Source organism: Conger conger, chromosome 13, assembly GCF_963514075.1.
Source record: "Conger conger chromosome 13, fConCon1.1, whole genome shotgun sequence".
NCBI lineage: Eukaryota > Metazoa > Chordata > Actinopteri > Anguilliformes > Congridae > Conger > Conger conger.
Window position 1 is genome coordinate 35,867,903 of NC_083772.1, and position 20,740 is coordinate 35,888,642.

General features: G+C 47.5%; 1 protein-coding gene across 3 annotated transcripts in view; it reads left to right on the forward strand.

The window, feature by feature from the left end:
- The window catches only part of LOC133107941 (kinase suppressor of Ras 1-like), a 36,757-nt gene that overhangs the window by 12,112 nt on the left and 3,905 nt on the right, over positions 1 to 20,740 (forward strand). For 2 of the 3 annotated variants that reach the window (XM_061217272.1, XM_061217274.1), the window contains 16 exons: positions 4,772 to 4,919; positions 5,098 to 5,446; positions 7,008 to 7,183; positions 7,457 to 7,526; positions 7,634 to 7,717; positions 7,817 to 7,878; positions 9,326 to 9,435; positions 13,872 to 14,040; positions 14,478 to 14,519; positions 14,976 to 15,033; positions 15,398 to 15,446; positions 16,935 to 17,386; positions 17,726 to 17,822; positions 18,126 to 18,259; positions 18,572 to 18,700; positions 19,387 to 19,522. In XM_061217272.1, coding sequence (XP_061073256.1) covers positions 4,772 to 4,919; positions 5,098 to 5,446; positions 7,008 to 7,183; positions 7,457 to 7,526; positions 7,634 to 7,717; positions 7,817 to 7,878; positions 9,326 to 9,435; positions 13,872 to 14,040; positions 14,478 to 14,519; positions 14,976 to 15,033; positions 15,398 to 15,446; positions 16,935 to 17,386; positions 17,726 to 17,822; positions 18,126 to 18,259; positions 18,572 to 18,700; positions 19,387 to 19,522 — 2,265 coding nt within the window. Of the gene's footprint in view, positions 1 to 1,023; positions 1,151 to 4,771; positions 4,920 to 5,097; positions 5,447 to 7,007; positions 7,184 to 7,456; positions 7,527 to 7,633; positions 7,718 to 7,816; positions 7,879 to 9,325; positions 9,436 to 13,871; positions 14,041 to 14,477; positions 14,520 to 14,975; positions 15,034 to 15,397; positions 15,447 to 16,934; positions 17,387 to 17,725; positions 17,823 to 18,125; positions 18,260 to 18,571; positions 18,701 to 19,386; positions 19,523 to 20,740 lie in introns of those variants that run through there. The other variant, XM_061217273.1, reaches the window with a different exon arrangement.

Here is a 20,740-nt window from a genome sequence, read left to right on the forward strand (position 1 = left end):
ACTTTCTGTTCTTTTTTTCTCTGACAACACTGTAGGCAACATTACTGAATCGGGCCTATGCCATTCCGGTGACCTTCCCTCATTGACCCTGCATGATATTTGACAAGCTAGAATAAGCGGATTAATTGTGAATCTCAGAAATAAAGTGCTGGAGAGTTGGCGTGTACCTGCACTTGTGTCTGTCCCAACTCAGAACCTCCCCACGTCATGCATGCATTTCAGAGATAATGTACAGGCTTGAGTTGTATTTATTTTCCTTGGTTTCATTCATTTCAGATCATCCGATAATATGTCTAGTCCCTCTCATGATGGTTAGTGGAAGCTTGGTTTTTTTATGTTAGGTTTGCCGTCATGCACATTACCTAGCTAACATGAATTTTGTTTTGTTTTTAGGTCAATGTGAGGTCAATACAGAATTCACAATTACAGTTGTTTACTTTCCAATTACAATACGGGACAATTTCTTATTTTACTTTTTGGACTGCCGAATAAAGCTGGACTACTCTCTACAGTCATTAATGGACAACATACTGCACACTTCCCTTAAGACTGATGCAAGTATGATATTGCAACAGTTGGCTTGCTAGGAATTTAACCCAAAATCATTGTTGTCCACGTTTGTTTTATCAGGTCAGACCATTGATGAGCATTATTTTGTCATTTTGGTAAGTCATGTTTTTTTGTTTAATATATTCAGGGATCTGCAGGACTACTTAAATGACTACATTTCTTAAATCTGAAAATAACTTTTTCAGATTCTTATTTGACACCGGCCTTGTATAGCCACACCGCTGCTGGTTTGGCGCTCGCTTAATTTCTGACAGGATACATGTTTTTCTTTCCTTCCTGGGAATAAGATGAGGAAGTGCTGGGGTTCCCCTGTCCCCTGGCGAAAGCGTGAGCAGGCAGGAAGATGTAGTTGTCCGTTCCAGTCCAGCCCTCGCTGTTCGCCCACAATGAGAGCGAGAGGAGGGGGTGGAGTCAGATGGAGGGGGCGGGGGGGGGGGGGGAGAGTCGGTAGGGCAGAAAGGTTCTCACAGCAGCGTAACTCCTGCTGGGAAACCAGAGCGGTGGAATTCAGTCTCTGGGACGAGAAAGAGTGAGAGATAGTGGACTACACTGTTTCCTCCTGTGAAATACAGACCCCATGGTATGTAAAAATGAGAGATTTACTGTTTCCCTTGCTTATAAAAAAAAAAAAAAGATCATACAGCCCTCTTGGCATGTATGTCTCTATGTCATGCATCTCTCTCTCTCTCTATATGTCTTTTTTTCCTGTCTTGATGCCAGTGGGGTAACAGGGTTTTTTTCTGGTGTGATGGCATGTGTGTGTATGTGTGTGTTTGTGTGTGTGTGTGGTATCAAGTGTGTGAGTGTCCACTCCATCTGTTGAAGGACTTTAATTATCCAACTGTCACAGAAGTAGGGCTGTGGGGGGCAGCTGGGTGGCTGGCTTTTTGAAAAAGAAAAAACATTTGGGGGGGGGTTACTTGGGGCTTTCCGAGGAAAGCGGAACTGATCTAGTGTTGTGTCTGTGTCTTCTGTCTTTCTCTTTACATCTCTCCTTTTCTCATTTCTTCACCACAGTTGGGTGTCCGAGCTTTTGAAGGTGTGCAGATCTATGTGTGCATAGTCTGGGCACCAGACTGACCAGCAGTGCCAGAGACATTTTTGGCATATAGTGTGGGAACTGGGAATGCAAGCAGATAGAAAGTGCCAGTTAAGGTCGAAGGTTAATGGTGAGCAGAGCATTATCAAAACAAAAAAATGTATCACAGTCTTGTGAATAGTTTATTGTTCCTGGATTATTTTAGGGATTTGTTAGCCAAGCTTATGAACCTTCTGGTACTCCACTTATATGACAGCTGGGTTCTGTGTCACAGCTAGGTTCTGTATTAGATATGGATTCTGTATCACAGGTGGGTTCTGTAGTAGATCTGGGTTCCGTGGCACAGCTAGATTCTGTTGTAGATCTGGGTTCTGTATCACAGCTGGGCTCTGTAGTAGATCTAGGTTCTGTATGAAAGCTGGATTCTGTGGTAGATCTGGGTTTTGTGGCACAGCTAGGTTCTGTAATAGATCTGGGCTCTATCACAGCTGGCTTCTGTATCCGATATTCATTTTGTATCACCTGGGTTCTGGAGTAAATCTAGCTTCTGTATCAGCTGGGTTCTGTACTAGATGGGAAGGGTTGGGTTGGGTTCTGTAGTAGATCTAGGTTCTGTATCACGGCTGGGTTCTGTACTAGATATGAATTCGGTATCACACCTGGGTTCTGTAGTTGATCTGGGTCCTGTATTCAGTCTGCATTCTGTGGAACAGATTGATTCTGTAGTGGATCTGGATTCTTTGGCACAGCTACACTCACGGAGCACTTTATTAGGAACATTTTTACTTCATTACACCTACTTATTCGTGCGATTATCTTATCAGCCAATTGTGTGGCAGCAGTGCAGTGCATACAGTCATGTAGATACGGGTCGGGAGCTTCAGTTAATGTTCATATTTACCGTCAAAATGGGGGGAAAATGTGACCGTGGAATGATTGTTGGGGGCAGACAGGGTGGTTTGAGTATCTCAGAAATTGCTGATCTCCTGGGATTTTCAGGCACATAAGTCTTTCAGAGTGTGCAAAGAATGGTGCAAAAAATAAATAAATCTGGTGAACAGCAGTTCTGCAGGCAGAAACGCTTTGTTAATGAGAGAAGTCAGAGGTGAATGGTTAGACAGAAGTCAAAGCTGACAGGGAGGTGACAGTAACGCAAATAACAATTACAACAGTAGTATGCAGAAGAGCATCTCTGAACACACAATGCATCATAACTCTAAGTGGATAGGCTACAGCAAAAAAAGTCAAATACCTAATAAAGTGCTCACAGTACATATTCTGTAGTAGATCTGGGTTCTGTAACACTGCTTGATTTTTTTAATTTTGTTTTTGTAAAAAAGAAAAACCTTAGTCGATCTGGGTTCTTTTGCACAGCTGGGTTCTGTAGCACAGCTAGATTCTGTAGTAGATCTTGGTTCTGTAGTATAGCTGGGTTCTGTAGTCAATCTGAGTTCTGAAGGTAATCTGGATTCTGTGGCACAGCTAGATTCTGTAATAGATCTGGGTTCTGTGGCACAGCTAGATTTGGTATTAGATCTGGGTTCCGTAGCACTGCTGGATTCTGTAGATTTATGTTCTGTATTAGAACTGGGTGCTACATTAGATATGGGTTCTGCATTGGATTTGGGTTCTGTAGCACAGCTGGATTCTGTAGTAGATCTGGGTTCTGTAACAGCTACATTGTGTTGTAGGTCTGGGTTCTGAATCACAGCTGGGTTCTGCAGTCTATCTGGGTTCTTTGTTAAATCTGCATTCTGTGGAACAGCTCGATTCTGTCATAGATGTGTTCTCTGGCAGGGCTAGATTATGTAGTAGTTCAGGGTTTTTTAGCACTGCTGGATTCTGTAGTAGATCTGGGTTGTTTTGCACAGCTATGTTCTGTATTCAATCTGGGATCTGTGGGACAGCTAGATTCTGTAGTCGATCTGGGTTCTGTAGCACAGCTAGACTCTGTAGTCGATCTGGGTTCTGTAGCACAGCTAGACTCTGTAGTCGATCTGGGTTCTGTAGCACAGCTAGACTCTGTAGTTGATCTGGGTTCTGTAGCACAGCTAGACTCTGTAGTTGATCTGGGTTCTGTAGCACAGCTAGACTCTGTAGTTGATCTGGGTTCTGTAGCACAGCTAGACTCTTTTGTTGATCTGGGTTCTTTGGCACAGCTAGACTCTTTTGTTGATCTGGGTTCTTTGGCACAGCTAGATTATTTAGTCAATCTGGGTTCTGTAGCACAGCTAGACTCTTCTGTTGATCTGGGTTCTTTGGCACAGCTAGATTATTTAGTCAATCTGGGTTCTGTAACACAGCTAGACTCTTTTGTTGATCTGGGTTCTGTGGCACAGCTAGATTCTTTAGTCAACCTGGGTTCTGTAGCACAGCTACATTTTGTAGTCGATCTGGTTTCTGTAGCACAGCTGTTTTTTTTGTAGTAGATCTGAGTTTTGTAGCACAGCTACATTGTGGCATTTATCTGGGTTCTTTATCACAGCTGGGGTCTGTAGAATGTCTTGGTTCTGTATCACTGCTGGGTTCTGTCATACATCTGGGTTCTATATCACAGCTAGGTTCTGTATTAGATCTTTGTTCTGTATCACAGCCGCGTTCTGTAGTAGATCTGGGTTCTGTATCACTGCTGGGTTCTGTAGTAGATATAGGTTCAGTAGCACAGCTGCGTTCTGTAGTAGATCTGGGTTCTGTATCACAGCTGGGTTCTGAGGTGTATTTGACTAAGTTCTTTGTCCTGTGTCAGGGCCATATCTGGTGTTCTTTATCCTTCTGGCCCGTCTGCCCACTGTACGGTCATCTGTGAGTTGCTGCTGGGAGGAGCAGCTGGTTTCTTTAGCTTTGTTTTAATGACCCAGACAGTCCTCTGCAGGGGTCAGCTCCAGGTCAGCTCTGACCTCACTGCCTGTACAGCAGCTGGGCAGTGTGTCAGAGCATGGTGATGTCCTGTTTCTGTTTCCAACACAAGTGTGTCAACAAGTTCACATCATTGGGTGTTCCCCTGGCCCGCCTACACGCGCACACAGAAATGCACACACACACACACACACACACACACACACACACACACACACACACACACACACACACACACACACACACACACACACTCACTTTACACATATACTGCACACACATGCTCTCTCTCTTCCTCGTGCCCAGGCGGTGCCAGTGAAGCTCTCTCTGGACGTGCTGCTGCAGATGTCAGGCTGTCAGGTGCGGGAGGCCCTGAGGAAGCTGGGATCCAGCTCAGAGGAGAGCTCCCGGCTCAGTGCTGCCCTCTCCTGTCTGAGAGGAGCTACTGAATCAGGTCAGTCCTGTAGGTTCAGTGCTGCCCTCTCCTGTCTGAGAGGAGCTACCAAGTCATGTCAGTCCTTTATGTCAGTGCTGCCCTCTCTTGTCTGAGAACAGCTACTGAATCAGGTGTTGTCATAAGATGGAATTTCAGTTTCCTTCTCCTCCTGTGTGTGTTTGTGTATGTTCTGCAGGAGGGGAGGTGAGGGAGGATGGAGTTCCCTGGATCTGTGAGCCCCCTTGCCGGGACTCCGCCCCTCAGGATCAGCTGACCTCTGCCTCCAGGCCCCCCTGCGCACACAGCCCCTCCCCTCCGTGCCCGACCCCAGCCACACCCCCTGCACCGCTCGAGCCCCTCCCCTGGAACGCATTCACGCCCCCAGTGACCCCGCCCCTCCGGAGACACGCCCTGTGGAAGCGCCCCCAAACGCCCCCTCCGCCCCCCCGGACTCTGCTCCAGTTCCTGCCCAACATCTCCCTGCCACGCAGCAGGAGCCAGGAGGCCCAGCTCGCCCACCGCATCCACAACCCGGCAGGCAACAAGTGCGTCTCGCCCTCATGTACACACAGGCGCACAGGCGTGCACACACACACACACAGCCGCACACACACACACAGGCGCACACACACAGACACACACACACAGACACACACACACAGGCACACACAGGCACACACAGGCACACACACACACATTTTCTGTGCAGTGCATGTGAAGGCACAAAAATCTGCAGCAAGATGGCAGAGCAAACAGCTATGCTGAATCGGCTTACACTTCAAGTCCATGGTAGCCAGCAAGCAATTCCTACAACACTGGAGTAAAAAATATCAGCGTCTCAGTTAAAATCACATAGTGATATTTTAATTTGAATGCAGTACTATATCATCCTTTATTAAAAGCTGGCAGTTTTTTATAGTAGCCCACAGGTAACAAAAGCTGAAATAATTTGCTGGCTATCAAGTCTGTTGTTGCTGTAGCTAGCTTGCTTATTAGGATTTATCTGAGAAATTATTTCATATAATGCCAGCTAATCATTATCTTCAATAGTAATCCTGTTTGGATTCCATGTTTGCTGGGTAGTTATTGCTTTCTCAGCTAAACTGGGTAACGTTAGTTTAGTATCTTAGGCAGTAGGCAAATACCTTGGCTAGCTGACATTGGCTATCTATGTACATCGATAAACACAAAAATGCTGTCGTACCAATAAATATGTGCATTTTATAATGAATGTTACAGCTAATTGGTCAGGATCTCACAATGTGGTGAAGGTTCGGATTTTATCAAATCACTTGGTATGATGAGACTGTGAAAAAGCATAAAGATTATTTATCAATCGAGTTCAATTAATTAAATTAAGAACCAATATATATGAACACCGACAGCTGAAATGTGAATGTTTGGACCCAATGGGAGATATTGAATTGTGTGTAATCAATGTAGTTCCAGTCCCCTCCAAAAGTATTGGAACGGCAAGGTCAATTCCTTGGTTTTTGCTATACACTGAAGACAATTGAGTTTGAGGTCAAAGGATGTACATGAGATCAGCTTTTATTTCCTGGTATCTTTATCAAAATTAGTTTAAACCCTTTACCTCCAGCAGCTAAGTTTTCATCCATATCAGACCTGTGTCATCTCTGGGAGACCTACATCAGCTTTAGGCTGAGAGCAAATTGCTGAACTAATTTAACATTACTCCCAGCATTTGCAGACCTAGCCAGCTGGTCACGTCAGCTAACAAACTGGCATTGTTAGACACACATTAAAATAGCAAGCTGGATATTTAATGAATAATACCGTTCGTGTGAAAGAGCATTTGAATGCCGCTTGCGACATGGGACAGAGCACTGTCCACAGAACACTTCACGAACCGGAGGCTTCTCTGAACAATGCAAAAACAGAATGGCCAGGTTACAATTTGCTAAGAAGTACCTAAAAGAGCCTGCAGAATTCAGGAAAAAAGTTATTGTGGACAGATGAGACCGAGATTCACTTGTGACAGTGTGATGGCAAAAGCAACCTGTGGAGGCCAAAAGACTCTGCCCATGATCTTACTTTCTGGGCTGGTCCATCTCCTGTGCCCTGACACTCTCTTTCGGATTGCAGGTGTGCTCAGAAGAATGCGCTGCTCCTGAACGTACAGGTAAACGGCGGTGGCTACGCGGTTGAAGACCCCGCCTCCCGGTCGCCGCTGCCCTCCTACCGGAGCCCCACTCCTGGCTCCACCCCCTCCACTGTGCCGGCCACGCCCACTCTCCCGGAGGAGCACGTGATTCTCAAAAGTGAGCCCTCCTTACCCATAATGCTTTGAAACCAAGATAGGAAAGATGATCGCTACCATGCACATGTGTGTACACATCTTACAGTGTGTGTGTTCTGTCTGTGACTGCCTGGTGTCCCTCCATGGCGTGTGTGTGTGTGTGTGTGTGTGTGTGTGTGTGTGTGTGTGTGTGTGTGTGTGTGTCCCTCACACGCTTCCTCTGTCTATATCACACACTCCTCTCCTTTCTCCCTGATGCATGTTACTCTCTCCATCCTTGTCTCACCCCCCCCAGATAACCTGGCCCTGCACAGGAAGTCCCCACAGACCCCGAGACGGGACATTGGTCTGGCTGTCACTCACAGGTAGGAACCGCCTCCAGCATCTCATTGGTTTATTTGTGAATGGCCTTCTTTTAAAGACTGCTGTGAAGACACCAAAATTTTATACAGGTTGTTGTTTCTCCTCTAAGGTTTTCGACCAAATCCTGGCTCTCTCAGACGTGTCAGGTGTGCCAGAAGAACATGATGTTTGGAGTAAAGTGTAAACACTGCAGGTGAGAGAGGGGGCAGGGCCTCATTCAACTGCCTCTTCTGATTGGATGCTGTATTTCTCTGCTGTATATGACCCCGTGCTGCTGTTCACTCCCCCACAGGCTAAAGTGCCACAACAAGTGCACGAAAGAGGCTCCTTCCTGCCGGATATCTTTCCTCCCGAGTAAGCCCCGCCCCCCAACTTCCTGTTCATCCGCCCTGTCCTCTCTCCCAGGTTGTATACGGGCCAGGCCAGCCAGTTTAGTTACCGTAACTGGATTCATCAGCATTTAACAATACATTGACATTGTGATAGCGTGTGCCAAACAAACACATCCAGTAACCAGTGACAAAGTAAAGGACATAAGAACATTATTTGTTAGGAAAGAAAGGGCCAACATCGGACGACCACTCCTATTTTGCTCAAACTTTGTGTAAATATTATTTATACATAGATTCAGTAGCAAAAATGCAATACATTAGCCTCATTGAATTTGTTGCTCTAGAGATATTGGCACTTAACAATTGGCGGAGGGTGTTTAAAAAAATATTTGATGGCTCAGCGCCACGACTTCTGAATTTTTAAGACAAGTAGATATTTTGGTTAAAGAACAGTGGCAAGGATGAAGTCAAACAGATAATTTATTAAAAAAAAGTATCCAATGTCAAAGTTGGGCCCAGCCAAAGATTAACAAAGTGTTGCATATTTAACCAAGTAAGGTGGAAAGTTTCCGATCGGAATTAAACTTTATGTTCTTCAAAGGGTATAATAGGCCTACCTAATAGGCTATGTCTTGGCATGTTTTGATCATTTCAAAGTTGAGCCTTAATTCACAATAAAACACTTTCATGGCTTCCTACATCAGCAGCACTTGGTGTCTGGTATCCAAACTTGAATTACTCGTAAATATCTTGGTTAAGAATAGCCACAAGTGAAATTAAGTCAAATAGATCATTTGATAGTCACCCCCACTCCTTGTTTTTTCACAGAAGGACCCAGGAATTAAATCATCGTGATTAAATCGTGAAGGCAGTGAATGTGTGTTGCACATGCTGTCAGTTGCTATAAAGTGGAGAACCAAAATCTCATACCCACAGTCACCACAACACACGATTTGGAATTTGGAATTTGGAAAGCTGCGTTTCACCTTAAACTGTTTTACCGTAAAGCCTTATTTTAAGCATGTAATTCATAACCGACAGAAGTATGCTCCTGCTTTTCACATCTGCTCCGCTTTCTGATTAATTCTGTTATACTTCTGTTTCATTCTCCATTCATTATTTTGAACATGGTTGTCTGTCTTGTTGGGTAACTTTGTGTCAGGTCCCCTTTGCAAAAGAGATTTCATTCTCAATTTCAATCTTTCTGGTTAAATAAAGGTTAAATAAGAAAAGGGGAAAGGGATCTGCTTGTGATCCCATGACCTCTTGCATAAACTATAAATGATAATTATGTTTTAGCTCCTGTCCTTTTTACATTACTACTTTTTACATTTTACAGTACCTCTGGTGTGTCCTGTGTGTGCAGGCAGATTTGCTCTATGGCCAGGCTGAGCTTGTTCTGTCTCTAACGGTTGTTCCTCACTGGCAGTTTGTGACCGTGCTGCCGTTTCCCATTCCATGTTTTCCAGTCACAAAAATGCGAAGGGCGGAGTCTGTGCCCTCTGACATCAACAACCAGGTGGACCGGCTGGAGGAAGCGCCGCAGTTCGACACATTACCGAAGGCGCTGACCAAAAAGGTTAGTGTAGCTGCCAGTCTTCTGCTTCTCTCCAGTGCCCGTTTATACTCATCACAACTATGAACTGCGCTCAGTGCTCACGTTCCTGCCTGTCGGCCTGTGATTCAGTCTGTGTGAGTGAGAGAGGGATTCGGTCTGTGTGAGTGAGAGAGGGATTCAGTCTGTGTGAGTGAGAGAGGGATTCAGTCTGTGTGAGTGAGAGAGGGATTCAGTCTGTGAGTGAGAGAGGGATTCAGTCTGTGTGAGTGAGAGAGGGATTCAGTCTGTGTGAGTGAGAGAGGGATTCAGTCTGTGTGAGTGAGAGAGGGATTCAGTCTGTGTGAGTGAGAGAGGGATTCAGTCTGTGTGAGTGAGAGAGGGGATTCAGTCTGTGTGAGTGAGAGAGGGGATTCGGTCTGTGTGAGTGAGAGAGGGATTCAGTCTGTGTGAGTGAGAGAGGGATTCAGTCTGTGTGAGTGAGAGAGGGGATTCAGTCTGTGTGAGTGAGAGAGGGATTCAGTCTGTGTGAGTGAGAGAGGGGATTCAGTCTGTGTGAGTGAGAGAGGGGATTCAGTCTGTGTGAGTGAGAGAGGGGATTCAGTCTGTGTGAGTGAGAGAGGGGATTCAGTCTGTGTGAGTGAGAGAGGGATTCAGTCTGTGTGAGTGAGAGAGGGGATTCAGTCTGTGTGAGTGAGAGAGGGATTCAGTCTGTGTGAGTGAGAGAGGGATTCAGTCTGTGTGAGTGAGAGAGGGATTCAGTCTGTGTGAGTGAGAGAGGGATTCAGTCTGTGTGAGTGAGAGAGGGATTCAGTCTGTGTGAGTGAGAGAGGGATTCAGTCTGTGTGAGTGAGAGAGGGATTCGGTCTGTGTGAGTGAGAGAGGGGATTCAGTCTGTGTGAGTGAGAGAGGGGATTCGGTCTGTGTGAGTGAGAGAGGGATTCAGTCTGTGTGAGTGAGAGAGGGATTCAGTCTGTGTGAGTGAGAGAGGGGATTCAGTCTGTGTGAGTGAGAGAGGGATTCAGTCTGTGTGAGTGAGAGAGGGGATTCAGTCTGTGTGAGTGAGAGAGGGGATTCAGTCTGTGTGAGTGAGAGAGGGGATTCAGTCTGTGTGAGTGAGAGAGGGATTCAGTCTGTGTGAGTGAGAGAGGGATTCAGTCTGTGTGAGTGAGAGAGGGGATTCAGTCTGTGTGAGTGAGAGAGGGGATTCAGTCTGTGTGAGTGAGAAAGGGATTCAGTCTGTGTGAGTGAGAGAGGGGATTCAGTCTGTGTGAGTGAGAGAGGGGATTCAGTCTGTGTGAGTGAGAGAGGGATTCAGTCTGTGTGAGTGAGAGAGGGATTCAGTCTGTGTGAGTGAGAGAGGGATTCAGTCTGTGTGAGTGAGAGAGGGATTCAGTCTGTGTGAGTGAGAGAGGGATTCAGTCTGTGTGAGTGAGAGAGGGGATTCAGTCTGTGTGAGTGAGAGAGGGGATTCGGTCTGTGTGAGTGAGAGAGGGATTCAGTCTGTGTGAGTGAGAGAGGGATTCAGTCTGTGTGAGTGAGAGAGGGGATTCAGTCTGTGTGAGTGAGAGAGGGATTCAGTCTGTGTGAGTGAGAGAGGGGATTCAGTCTGTGTGAGTGAGAGAGGGGATTCAGTCTGTGTGAGTGAGAGAGGGATTCAGTCTGTGTGAGTGAGAGAGGGGATTCAGTCTGTGTGAGTGAGAGAGGGGATTCAGTCTGTGTGAGTGAGAGAGGGATTCAGTCTGTGTGAGTGAGAGAGGGGATTCGGTCTGTGTGAGTGAGAGAGGGATTCAGTCTGTGTGAGTGAGAGAGGGATTCAGTCTGTGTGAGTGAGAGAAGGATTCAGTCTGTGTGAGAGAGAAGGATTCAGTCTGTGTGAGTGAGAGAGAAGGATTCAGTTTGTGTGAGTGAGAGAGGGATTCAGGGTGTGAGTGAGACAGGGATTCAGTCTGTGTGAGTGAGATAGGGATTCAGGGTGTGAGAGAAGGATTCAGAGTGTGAGTGAGAGAGGGATTCAGGGTGTGAGAGAGAGGGATTCAGTCTGTGAGTGAGAGAAGGATTCAGGGTGTGAGAGAGAAGGATTCAGTCTGTGAGTGAGAGAAGGATTCAGTCTGTGTGAGAGAAAGAGGGATTCAGTCTGTGTGAGTGAGAGAGGGATTCAGGGTGTGAGTGAGAGAGGGATTCAGGGTGTGAGAGAAAGAGATTCAGGGTGTGAGGAGAGGGATTCAGGGTGTGAGAGAAAGAGGGATTCAGGGTGTGAGTGAGAGAGGGATTCAGAGTGTGAGTGAGAGGGTTTCAGGGTGTGAGTGAGACAGGGATTCAGGGTGTGAGAGAGAGGGATACAGGGTGTGAGAGAGAGGGATACAGGGTGTGAGAGAGGGATCCAGGGTGTGTGAGTGAGAGGGATTCAGGGTGTGTGAGTGAGAGGGATTCAGGGTGTGTGAGTGAGAGGGATTCAGGGTGTGAGAGAGGGATTCAGGGTGTGTGAGAGAGAGGGATTCAGGGTGTGTGAGTGAGAGGGATTCAGGGTATGAGAGAGAGGGATTCAGGGTGTGAGAGAGGGATTCAGTCTGTGAGTGAGAGAAGGATTCAGGGTGTGAGAGAGAGGGATTCAGTCTGTGAGTGAGAGAAGGATTCAGTCTGTGTGAGTGAGAGAAGGATTCAGGGTGTGAGAGAGAAGGATTCAGTCTGTGAGTGAGAGAAGGATTCAGTCTGTGTGAGAGAAAGAGGGATTCAGTCTGTGTGAGTGAGAGAGGGATTCAGGGTGTGAGTGAGAGAGGGATTCAGGGTGTGAGAGAAAGAGATTCAGGGTGTGAGGAGAGGGATTCAGGGTGTGAGAGAAAGAGGGATTCAGGGTGTGAGTGAGAGAGGGATTCAGAGTGTGAGTGAGAGGGTTTCAGGGTGTGAGTGAGACAGGGATTCAGGGTGTGAGAGAGAGGGATACAGGGTGTGAGAGAGAGGGATACAGGGTGTGAGAGAGGGATCCAGGGTGTGTGAGTGAGAGGGATTCAGGGTGTGTGAGTGAGAGGGATTCAGGGTGTGTGAGTGAGAGGGATTCAGGGTGTGAGAGAGGGATTCAGGGTGTGTGAGAGAGAGGGATTCAGGGTGTGTGAGTGAGAGGGATTCAGGGTATGAGAGAGAGGGATTCAGGGTGTGAGAGAGGGATTCAGTCTGTGAGTGAGAGAAGGATTCAGGGTGTGAGAGAGAGGGATTCAGTCTGTGAGTGAGAGAAGGATTCAGTCTGTGTGAGTGAGAGAGGGATTCAGTCTGTGTGAGTGAGAGAGGGATTAAGTCTGTGAGTGAGAGAAGGATTCAGGGTGAGAGAAAGAGGGATTCAGTCTGTGTGAGTGAGAGAGGGATTCAGGGTGTGAGTGAGAGAGGGATTCAGGGTGTGAGAGAAAGAGATTCAGGGTGTGAGTGAGAGGGATTCAGGGTGTGAGAGAAAGAGGGATTCAGGGTGTGAGTGAGAGAGGGATTCAGGGTGTGAGTGAGAGGGTTTCAGGGTGTGAGTGAGACAGGGATTCAGGGTGTGAGAGAGAGGGATACAGGGTGTGAGAGAGAGGGATACAGGGTGTGAGAGAGGGATTCAGGGTGTGTGAGTGAGAGGGATTCAGGGTGTGAGAGAGAGGGATACAGGGTGTGAGAGAGGGATTCAGTCTGTGAGTGAGAGAAGGATTCAGGGTGTGAGAGAGGGATTCAGTCTGTGAGTGAGAGAAGGATTCAGGGTGTGAGAGAGGGATTCAGTCTGTGAGTGAGAGAAGGATTCAGTCTGTGTGAGTGAGAGAGGGATTAAGTCTGTGAGTGAGAGAAGGATTCAGGGTGAGAGAAAGAGGGATTCAGGGTGTGAGTGAGAGAGGGATTCAGGGTGTGAGAGAAAGAGATTCAGGGTGTGAGTGAGAGGGATTCAGGGTGTGAGAGAAAGAGGGATTCAGGGTGTGAGTGAGAGAGGGATTCAGGGTGTGAGTGAGAGGGTTTCAGGGTGTGAGTGAGACAGGGATTCAGGGTGTGAGAGAGAGGGATACAGGGTGTGAGAGAGAGGGATACAGGGTGTGAGAGAGGGATTCAGGGTGTGTGAGTGAGAGGGATTCAGGGTGTGAGAGACAGGGATACAGGGTGTGAGAGAGGGATTCAGGGTGTGTGAGAGAGAGGGATTCAGGGTGTGTGAGTGAGAGGGATTCAGGGTGTGTGAGTGAGAGGTATTCAGGGTGTGAGTGATTGATTGAATAAATCAGTCAGTGAGTAAGTGGTTGAGTTGGTCTGTGTCTGAGTGAAAGGGTGAGTTGGTATATATGTGTGTGTGTGTGTGTGTGTGTGTGTGTGTGTGTGTGAGTGAGAGAGAGAGAGTGAACCATTATGACACAAGGAGGAGAAACCACTTCTCTGTGTGTCACATTCATCAGTCGCAGCCTGAAATGTGCCGTTTCAATGAGGGGCTGAAATGTGAGTGTGTGTCTGTGCAGGACCTCCCCCCCACACTGATGCAGCTGGACTCCAGTAGTAACCCCTCCTCCACCACGTCCTCTACCCCCTCCTCCCCCGCCCCCTTCCAGCAGTGCCACGCCCCCAGCGCCACCCCGCCCCCAAACCCCTCCCCCAAGGGCCCCCGAGACAACAGGTTCCACTTTCCAGGTGAGTCTTTGGCCTGTATTTCGCACGGCGCGTTGGTGCAGTCACTGGCTTAGTGGTCCTTCTCTACACTAACATACAGAACCCCACAGTAATGTCCCCTCTGTGCTTCTCTACACTAACATACAGAACCCCACAGTAATGTCCTCTTTAGTCCTTCTCTACACTAACATACAGAACCCCACAGTAATGTCCTCTCCAGTCCTTCTCTACACTAACATACAGAACCCCACAGTAATGTCCTCTCCAGTCCTTCTCTACACTAACATACAGAACCCCACAGTAATGTCCTCTTTAGTCCTTCACCTACCTGACCTGCATTAACTAGCATGGGTGCACAGGGTGATACCATCTCTAAACCAGGCTCTCTCTTTCTCTGCTCTCCCCCTCTTTTTCTCTCTCCTCCTTGTGCCTCTTGTCTTTACCCCTATGTTCTTTAGCCACTTGCTACTTTCAGCACAGACAGCAGTTTATCTTCCCTGGTGAGTTCACAAGTCATTCCTCCAGTCTAAACCTGAGCATGTGCCACTCCAAAAATCTAAACCTGAACATGTCGCTCCCTCATCCGTGCCTGTGACGTTAGTTGCCAATTTTCCATCAGAGATGTGTTCTCAAAATATCATCCTGCATATGATATTGAAGTTTGTAATGCTTTTCTGCCCATCTGTGGACAATAAACAGTAACCTTCTCAGGGCAGTGTGGGAATGTTTTAGCTGGGGCAGGATAGCCATCAGGGCAGTGTGGGAATGTTTTAGCTGGGACTGGATAGCTATCAGGGCAGTGTGGGAATGTTTAGCTGGGGCTGGATAGCTATCAGGGCAGTGTGGGAATGTTTAGCTGGGGCTGGATAGCTATCAGGGCAGTGTGGGAATGTTTTAGCATGTTTATGTGCTTGTGTCTTTCTCTAAACGTCTTAAACGGTGTCTGCTCCACACAGACGTGTCCAGCTCTACCCAGTCGACAGCCTTAAAGTCCGATGGCCTCCATGATGTCAGGTGAGCTAGTTCCTTCCTTTTGTCTGTGTGCATTTGTGTGTTCTTGTGTGTGTGTGTGTGTGTGTGTGTGTGTGTGTGTGTGGCATGTGTGTTACAGGGGGTTAGCTATAAGTCCACTTCTCTCAATGCAGTAAAAATTTGATGAAAAAAAACTTCACCCTCATTACTCTGGTCTGGTGCATACTTCAGCGCTAGGGTTTGTCCTGTCTATGTTCTGTGCAGGGGTAGTTTCTCTCTGTGTTAGTCTGAGAGAGCTGTAGATGTTTCTCTGTGGATAGCAGCAGATGAGCGGTTTCCCTGGTTAAGGGGCCTGTGAGACGGGGCGGGTTGGGGCGACTCTGACTGTGTCCTCCCCTCTCTGCAGTGAGACGGACTCCACGCTGCAGCTGGCAGCAGCACAACAGGAAGCTGTGGTGAGCGAGGCCATTTCCCAGAGGGGGGGGGGGGGGGGGCGCAAAGAGCTGATTTATTTAAGTTCCACTCCACTGGATGTGCATCTGTGTGTCTGTTCAATCAACACACGCTCACCAGCCCTCTGACTGGAACTCGGGTTGGTTCGCGACTTTGTGCCAGGAAGATAACCGGAGAAGAGGAACATGTTCCGTTGCCTCAGCGGAACAACGACGAAGTGGTTTGCTCCTGAACAAAGAGATCCTTGATGACATTGTACTTGTGCTTCACCTCTTTTTTAAAGGCCAGCTTCAAGCGTTTTCATTCTAGCTTTACGTGGCCTACGTGACAAAGAATTGCAGAACGCATCTTTTAGGCAGCTTACGTCTGTGTTTTTGGGGAAACGGCAGCCTTCTGGAAAGTGAGTGAGGGAAGTCGTGTGGTCATGGGGAAGAAATGTGATTTAAGTGACTTTGACCGTGGAATGATTGTTGGTTCCTGACAGGGTCGTTTGAGTATCTATTTTCACGCAGAGGAATGGTGCGAAAAACTAAAAACATCCGCTGGCTTAAGAAGCATTTAAGCTTCCGTCCATGTTTACATTTTTTCCTGACTCTCCCCATATTAGATCAAGTAACTGCTTTTCCTTTAGAAACTGTATGAATAGTCACTTGACTGTGGAGTGCCTTTGGTGACCCCTGCAGGTCACCTGTGGGCTGGCCTGTAGCGTAGTGGTTAAGGTACATGACTGGGACACGCAAGGTCGGTGGTTCGATCCCCAGTGTAGCCACAATAAGATCCGCACAGCCATTGGGCCCTTGAGCAAGGCCTTTAACCCTGCATTTCACCAGGGGAGGATTGTCTCCTGCTTAGTCTAATCAACTGTACGTCGCTCTGGATAAGAGCGTCTGCCAAATGCCATTAATGTAATGTAATGTAATTGTAGAGATCAGCTGATGGCCCTACCTATCACATAACCAATAATAGGCTAGTTTTGTTCCAGGCTGAGTGGCCTTTGTTTCCCTTTTCCCCATTAACTCCCATTGCAGTGCGGTGTGTTAAAGACAGGGGTTCCTTTTCTGCTGGAACAATACCGCAAATACCGCACAGACAGTGCATTCATACTGCAATAAGGGCAAAGAACATCATTTTATCCTTTTACGATTTTGTTTCATCCATCTTGTACATTTTGCTGCCTTTACTTAATGCCTGTGATTACCATTTTTTTCTCGTTTTGATTGATTGAAAAGATAATTATTTCCACTGTGGGCCTTTAAAATGGCTGGGTGCATAGCTGGGCAGCGGCAGCATTTAAAAACAAATAACAAAACCGATCAAATCATTTCATTTTGTAAAAGAATACAGTAGACACCCTCACATATAAGCGATCACATTCAATACATTAGATATTGTATACCGTTGAAAAGCACGTTGAGCTGCATTTTGTGATATGATAGGTCCGATATAAAAAAAAGTTATGAACTGACATTGAAATTATCTTGGCTCTTCAGGAGGAGGTGGAGGAAGATGAGGAGGTGCATGCAGAGGAAGAAGAGCCTGAGGAGGGCGGGGGAGGGGAGCGGGAGGGGCGGGGGGCGGGCGGGTCGGACGCTGAATTGGACGGAGACGAGCTGGAGGAACTCCTGTGCTGGCGGGGGGGTGTGTGGAGGGGGCCCATCGCCCGCAAGGCCAGCCAGACCAGCGTGTACCTGCAGGAGTGGGACGTCCCGTTCGAGCAGCTGGCCCTGGGGGAGCTGATCGGGCGGGGCCGCTGGGGGAAGGTGCACAAGGGCCGCTGGCACGGCGAGGTGGCCGTCCGCCTGCTGGAGATCGACGGCAACAACCAGGACCACCTCCGGCTCTTCAAGAAGGAGGTGATGAACTACCGCCAGACCCGTCACGAGAACGTGGTGCTGTTCATGGGAGCCTGCATGGACCCGCCCCACCTCGCCATCATCACCAGGTGTGTGTGTGTGTGTGTGTGTGTGTGTGTGTGTGTGTGTGTGTGTGTGTGTGTGTGTGTGTGTGCGTGTGTGCGTGTGTGCGTGTGTGCGTGTGTGCGTGTGTGCGTGTTATGTAGACTCACCGTGTTCCGAACACCAAGTTGGCTCACAATGTTCCGAACAGTGCAACTTTCATGACGAATAAATAAGAAATTACACACAAAAACCAAAGCTGATCTGGAAGTAATTTCTTATTTATTTATTCGAGATTTGCCTGCATAACCAGGTGGTTTGGTGTGAGGCCTGCATAACCAGGTGGTTTGGTGTGAGGTCTTTGACCACAATCTATTTTCTGGCAGCTTCTGTAAAGGGCGGACACTGTACTCTGTTGTAAGAGATGCTAAAAACGCACTGGACATCAACAAGACCAGACAAATCGCACAGGAGATTGTGAAGGTGAGCTTTAGCAAGGAACCTGCTGATGTATCCACCCTCTCTTACACAAGATCAACTATGTACAATAAAATAACATGAAGAAGTGTTGTCTGACAATGTGGTGATGTCATCATTCTCTCTCTCTCTCTCTCTCTGTCTCTCTCTCTCTCTCTCTCTCTCTAAATTCAGCTCATTATGCTTCCTTCGCATGAAATACTGATATGCCAAAGATATCATACAACTAGTGTTGTTTAACCAATAAATATAACCACTAGTTATATTCATGATCACTATGAGTGAGATAATGATCCATTTATTTCTCAGGGAATGGGATATCTTCATGCTAAAGGCATTGTGCACAAGGACCTGAAGTCGAAGAATGTGTTTCATGACATGGGGAAGGTGGTGATCACGGACTTTGGGCTTTTTGGGATGTCAGGTGTGGTCCAGGAAGGCAGGTGAGCACTGGACACAGGGCAGTTTACTGTTCATTACAAAACCAGTCCACAGCCTGCCACCAACAAACGTGTGTCTGTGTGTGTGCGCATGTACGTGTGTGTATTTACGCGTATGTGTGTGCTTGCGTGTGTGCACACGTTTGTGTTTGTCTTTGTGTGTGTGTGTGTGTGTGTGTGTGTGTGTGTGTGTGTGTGTGTGTGTGTGTGTGCGTGTTTGCCTGTATGTGTGTGTATACGTACGTACGTGTGTTTGTGTGTGTGTGTGTGTGTGTGTGTGTGTTTGTGTGTCTATGTGCGTGTGTTTTCCTGCAGGCGGGAGAATGAGCTCAGGCTGCCACAGGGCTGGGTGTGTTATTTGGCCCCTGAGATCGTGCAGCGTTTGGCCCCGGGCAGCGAGGACCGCCTCCCCTTCTCCAACGCCGCCGACGTGTACGCCTTTGGGTACGAGCCACGCCCGCCTAACACACACACACACACCGTACCCGTCCTCCTAACACACACACACACATACACACACACCCTGCCCGTTCTCCTAATACACACACACACACACACCATACCCGTCCTCCTAACACACACACACACACACACACACACACTGTCTGTCTTCCTTACACAAACACACTGTCCTCCTAATACACACACACACACACACACACACACACACACATATATACATACACACTGACTGGCAGCGGTGGGAGAAAACAGGCCTTCAGCTTTGCAGTATCAGCTATAGTCTGAACAGGGACAGGAGCGCTTAGTGGCTGGTCATTGTGGTCCTGGTGCTTGGGTATGTCTACACCCCACGGTCTGGTGCAAGATCTGAAGCACTGCGGGTGGAAGCCCTGCCGGATGACTGTAGCTCGAGGGGTAGAGTCTGCAGGATTCATCCACATCTCTTCTTATGGCAGGGCCCACTCTGGTCAATATGGGCGTCTGCATTCTGCCTGAGGCAGCTGTAGCTCCAGTGTCCTTCTCTGACTCAGTGTCGGTGCTGAAACTGCGGCCTGCAGAGTGGAAAGCAGCAGTGCTTCTGCACAGAGGAGTTTAACAGCGGTTTGACTCAGTGGGTGTGGAATTCATGGGGGGGAAGAAGTGACCCAACTCCTTTTCTCCACCCCCAGCACCATCTGGTACGAGCTGCAGGCCCGTGATTGGCCGTTCACCAACCAACCAGTCGAGGCCACCATTTGGCAGGTGGGGAGTGGGCAGGGCATCAGGAACGTGCTGGCCCAGAGCAGCCTGGGCAAGGAAGTGACGGTGAGGGCCGCGGGGTCAAAGGGCATTCTGGTTGCTGTCGGGTTCAGGGCGCAGGGGCTATTAAAAGGGGAAAAATGCACATTATTTAATTAGTAAATAGTAGAGTAATGGTTTGTATTGCACAGACTATGTTGGTTATGTTGATGATGCTGTATGTGGGTTTTGTTGGTGATGTACAGTCCCCTTCAAAAGTATTGGAACCACAAGGTCAATTACTTCATTGTTTTTGCTATACACTGAAGACAATTGAGGTTGAGTTTGAGGTAAAAAGAGGTACATAATATGCCGGATCGGAATTTAAGTATCCTGGTATTTTTATCTAGATTTGTTAAACAACTTAGAAAATATCACCTTTTGTATTAGACCACCCAATTCTTAGGTGTCTACTCTTGGTTTTAGCCTTGGGTTTTACCTGTGAAGGTAAACCCACGAAGACAAGAGAGCTGTCTTTGGGAGAAAAGCAAGCTATTTTGAAGCTTAGAAAAGAGGGGAAATCGACCAGAGCCATTGCACAAGCATTGGGGATAGCTGGTACAACAACTTGGAATGTCCTGAAAAAGAAAGAAACCGCTGGCATACTGAAGAACAGACATTGAACAGGTCGACCAAGGAAAACAACAGCAGTTGATGACTGAAACATTGTGAGAGCTGTGAAGAAAAACCTCAAAACATCATAAACAATCTCCACAGGGCAGGGGTGAAGGTATCTTAATCAACCATTTGAAGAAGCGTTAGAGAGCAGCAATATAAGGCTATACCATAAGATGCAAACCACGCATCAGTAGTAAAAATCGGAGAGATTACAATTTGCAAAGGTATTATGGAACGATGAGACCAAGATTAACCTGTACCAAAGTGATGGAAAGGCCAAAGTGTGGAGAAAGAAGGCATCTGCTCATAATCTAAAACATATGAGCTCATCGGTGAAGCATGGTGGAGAAGTGTCATGGCTTGGTCTTGCATGGCTGCTTCTGGAGTGGGCTCACTCATCTTTATTGATGATGAAACTCATCATGGTAGCAGCGGGATGAATTCAGAAGTCAACAAAAACATTCTGTCAGAAATGGGTCCAAACTAATTGTTAGGAACATCATCATGCAGCAATGGCCCAAAACACACTGCCAACACAAGAAAGGACTTCATTAGGGAGAAAAAGTGAAAGGTTTTCAACTGGCCAAGAGCGTAACCGGAATTGAGCATGCATCTCACTTCCTGAAG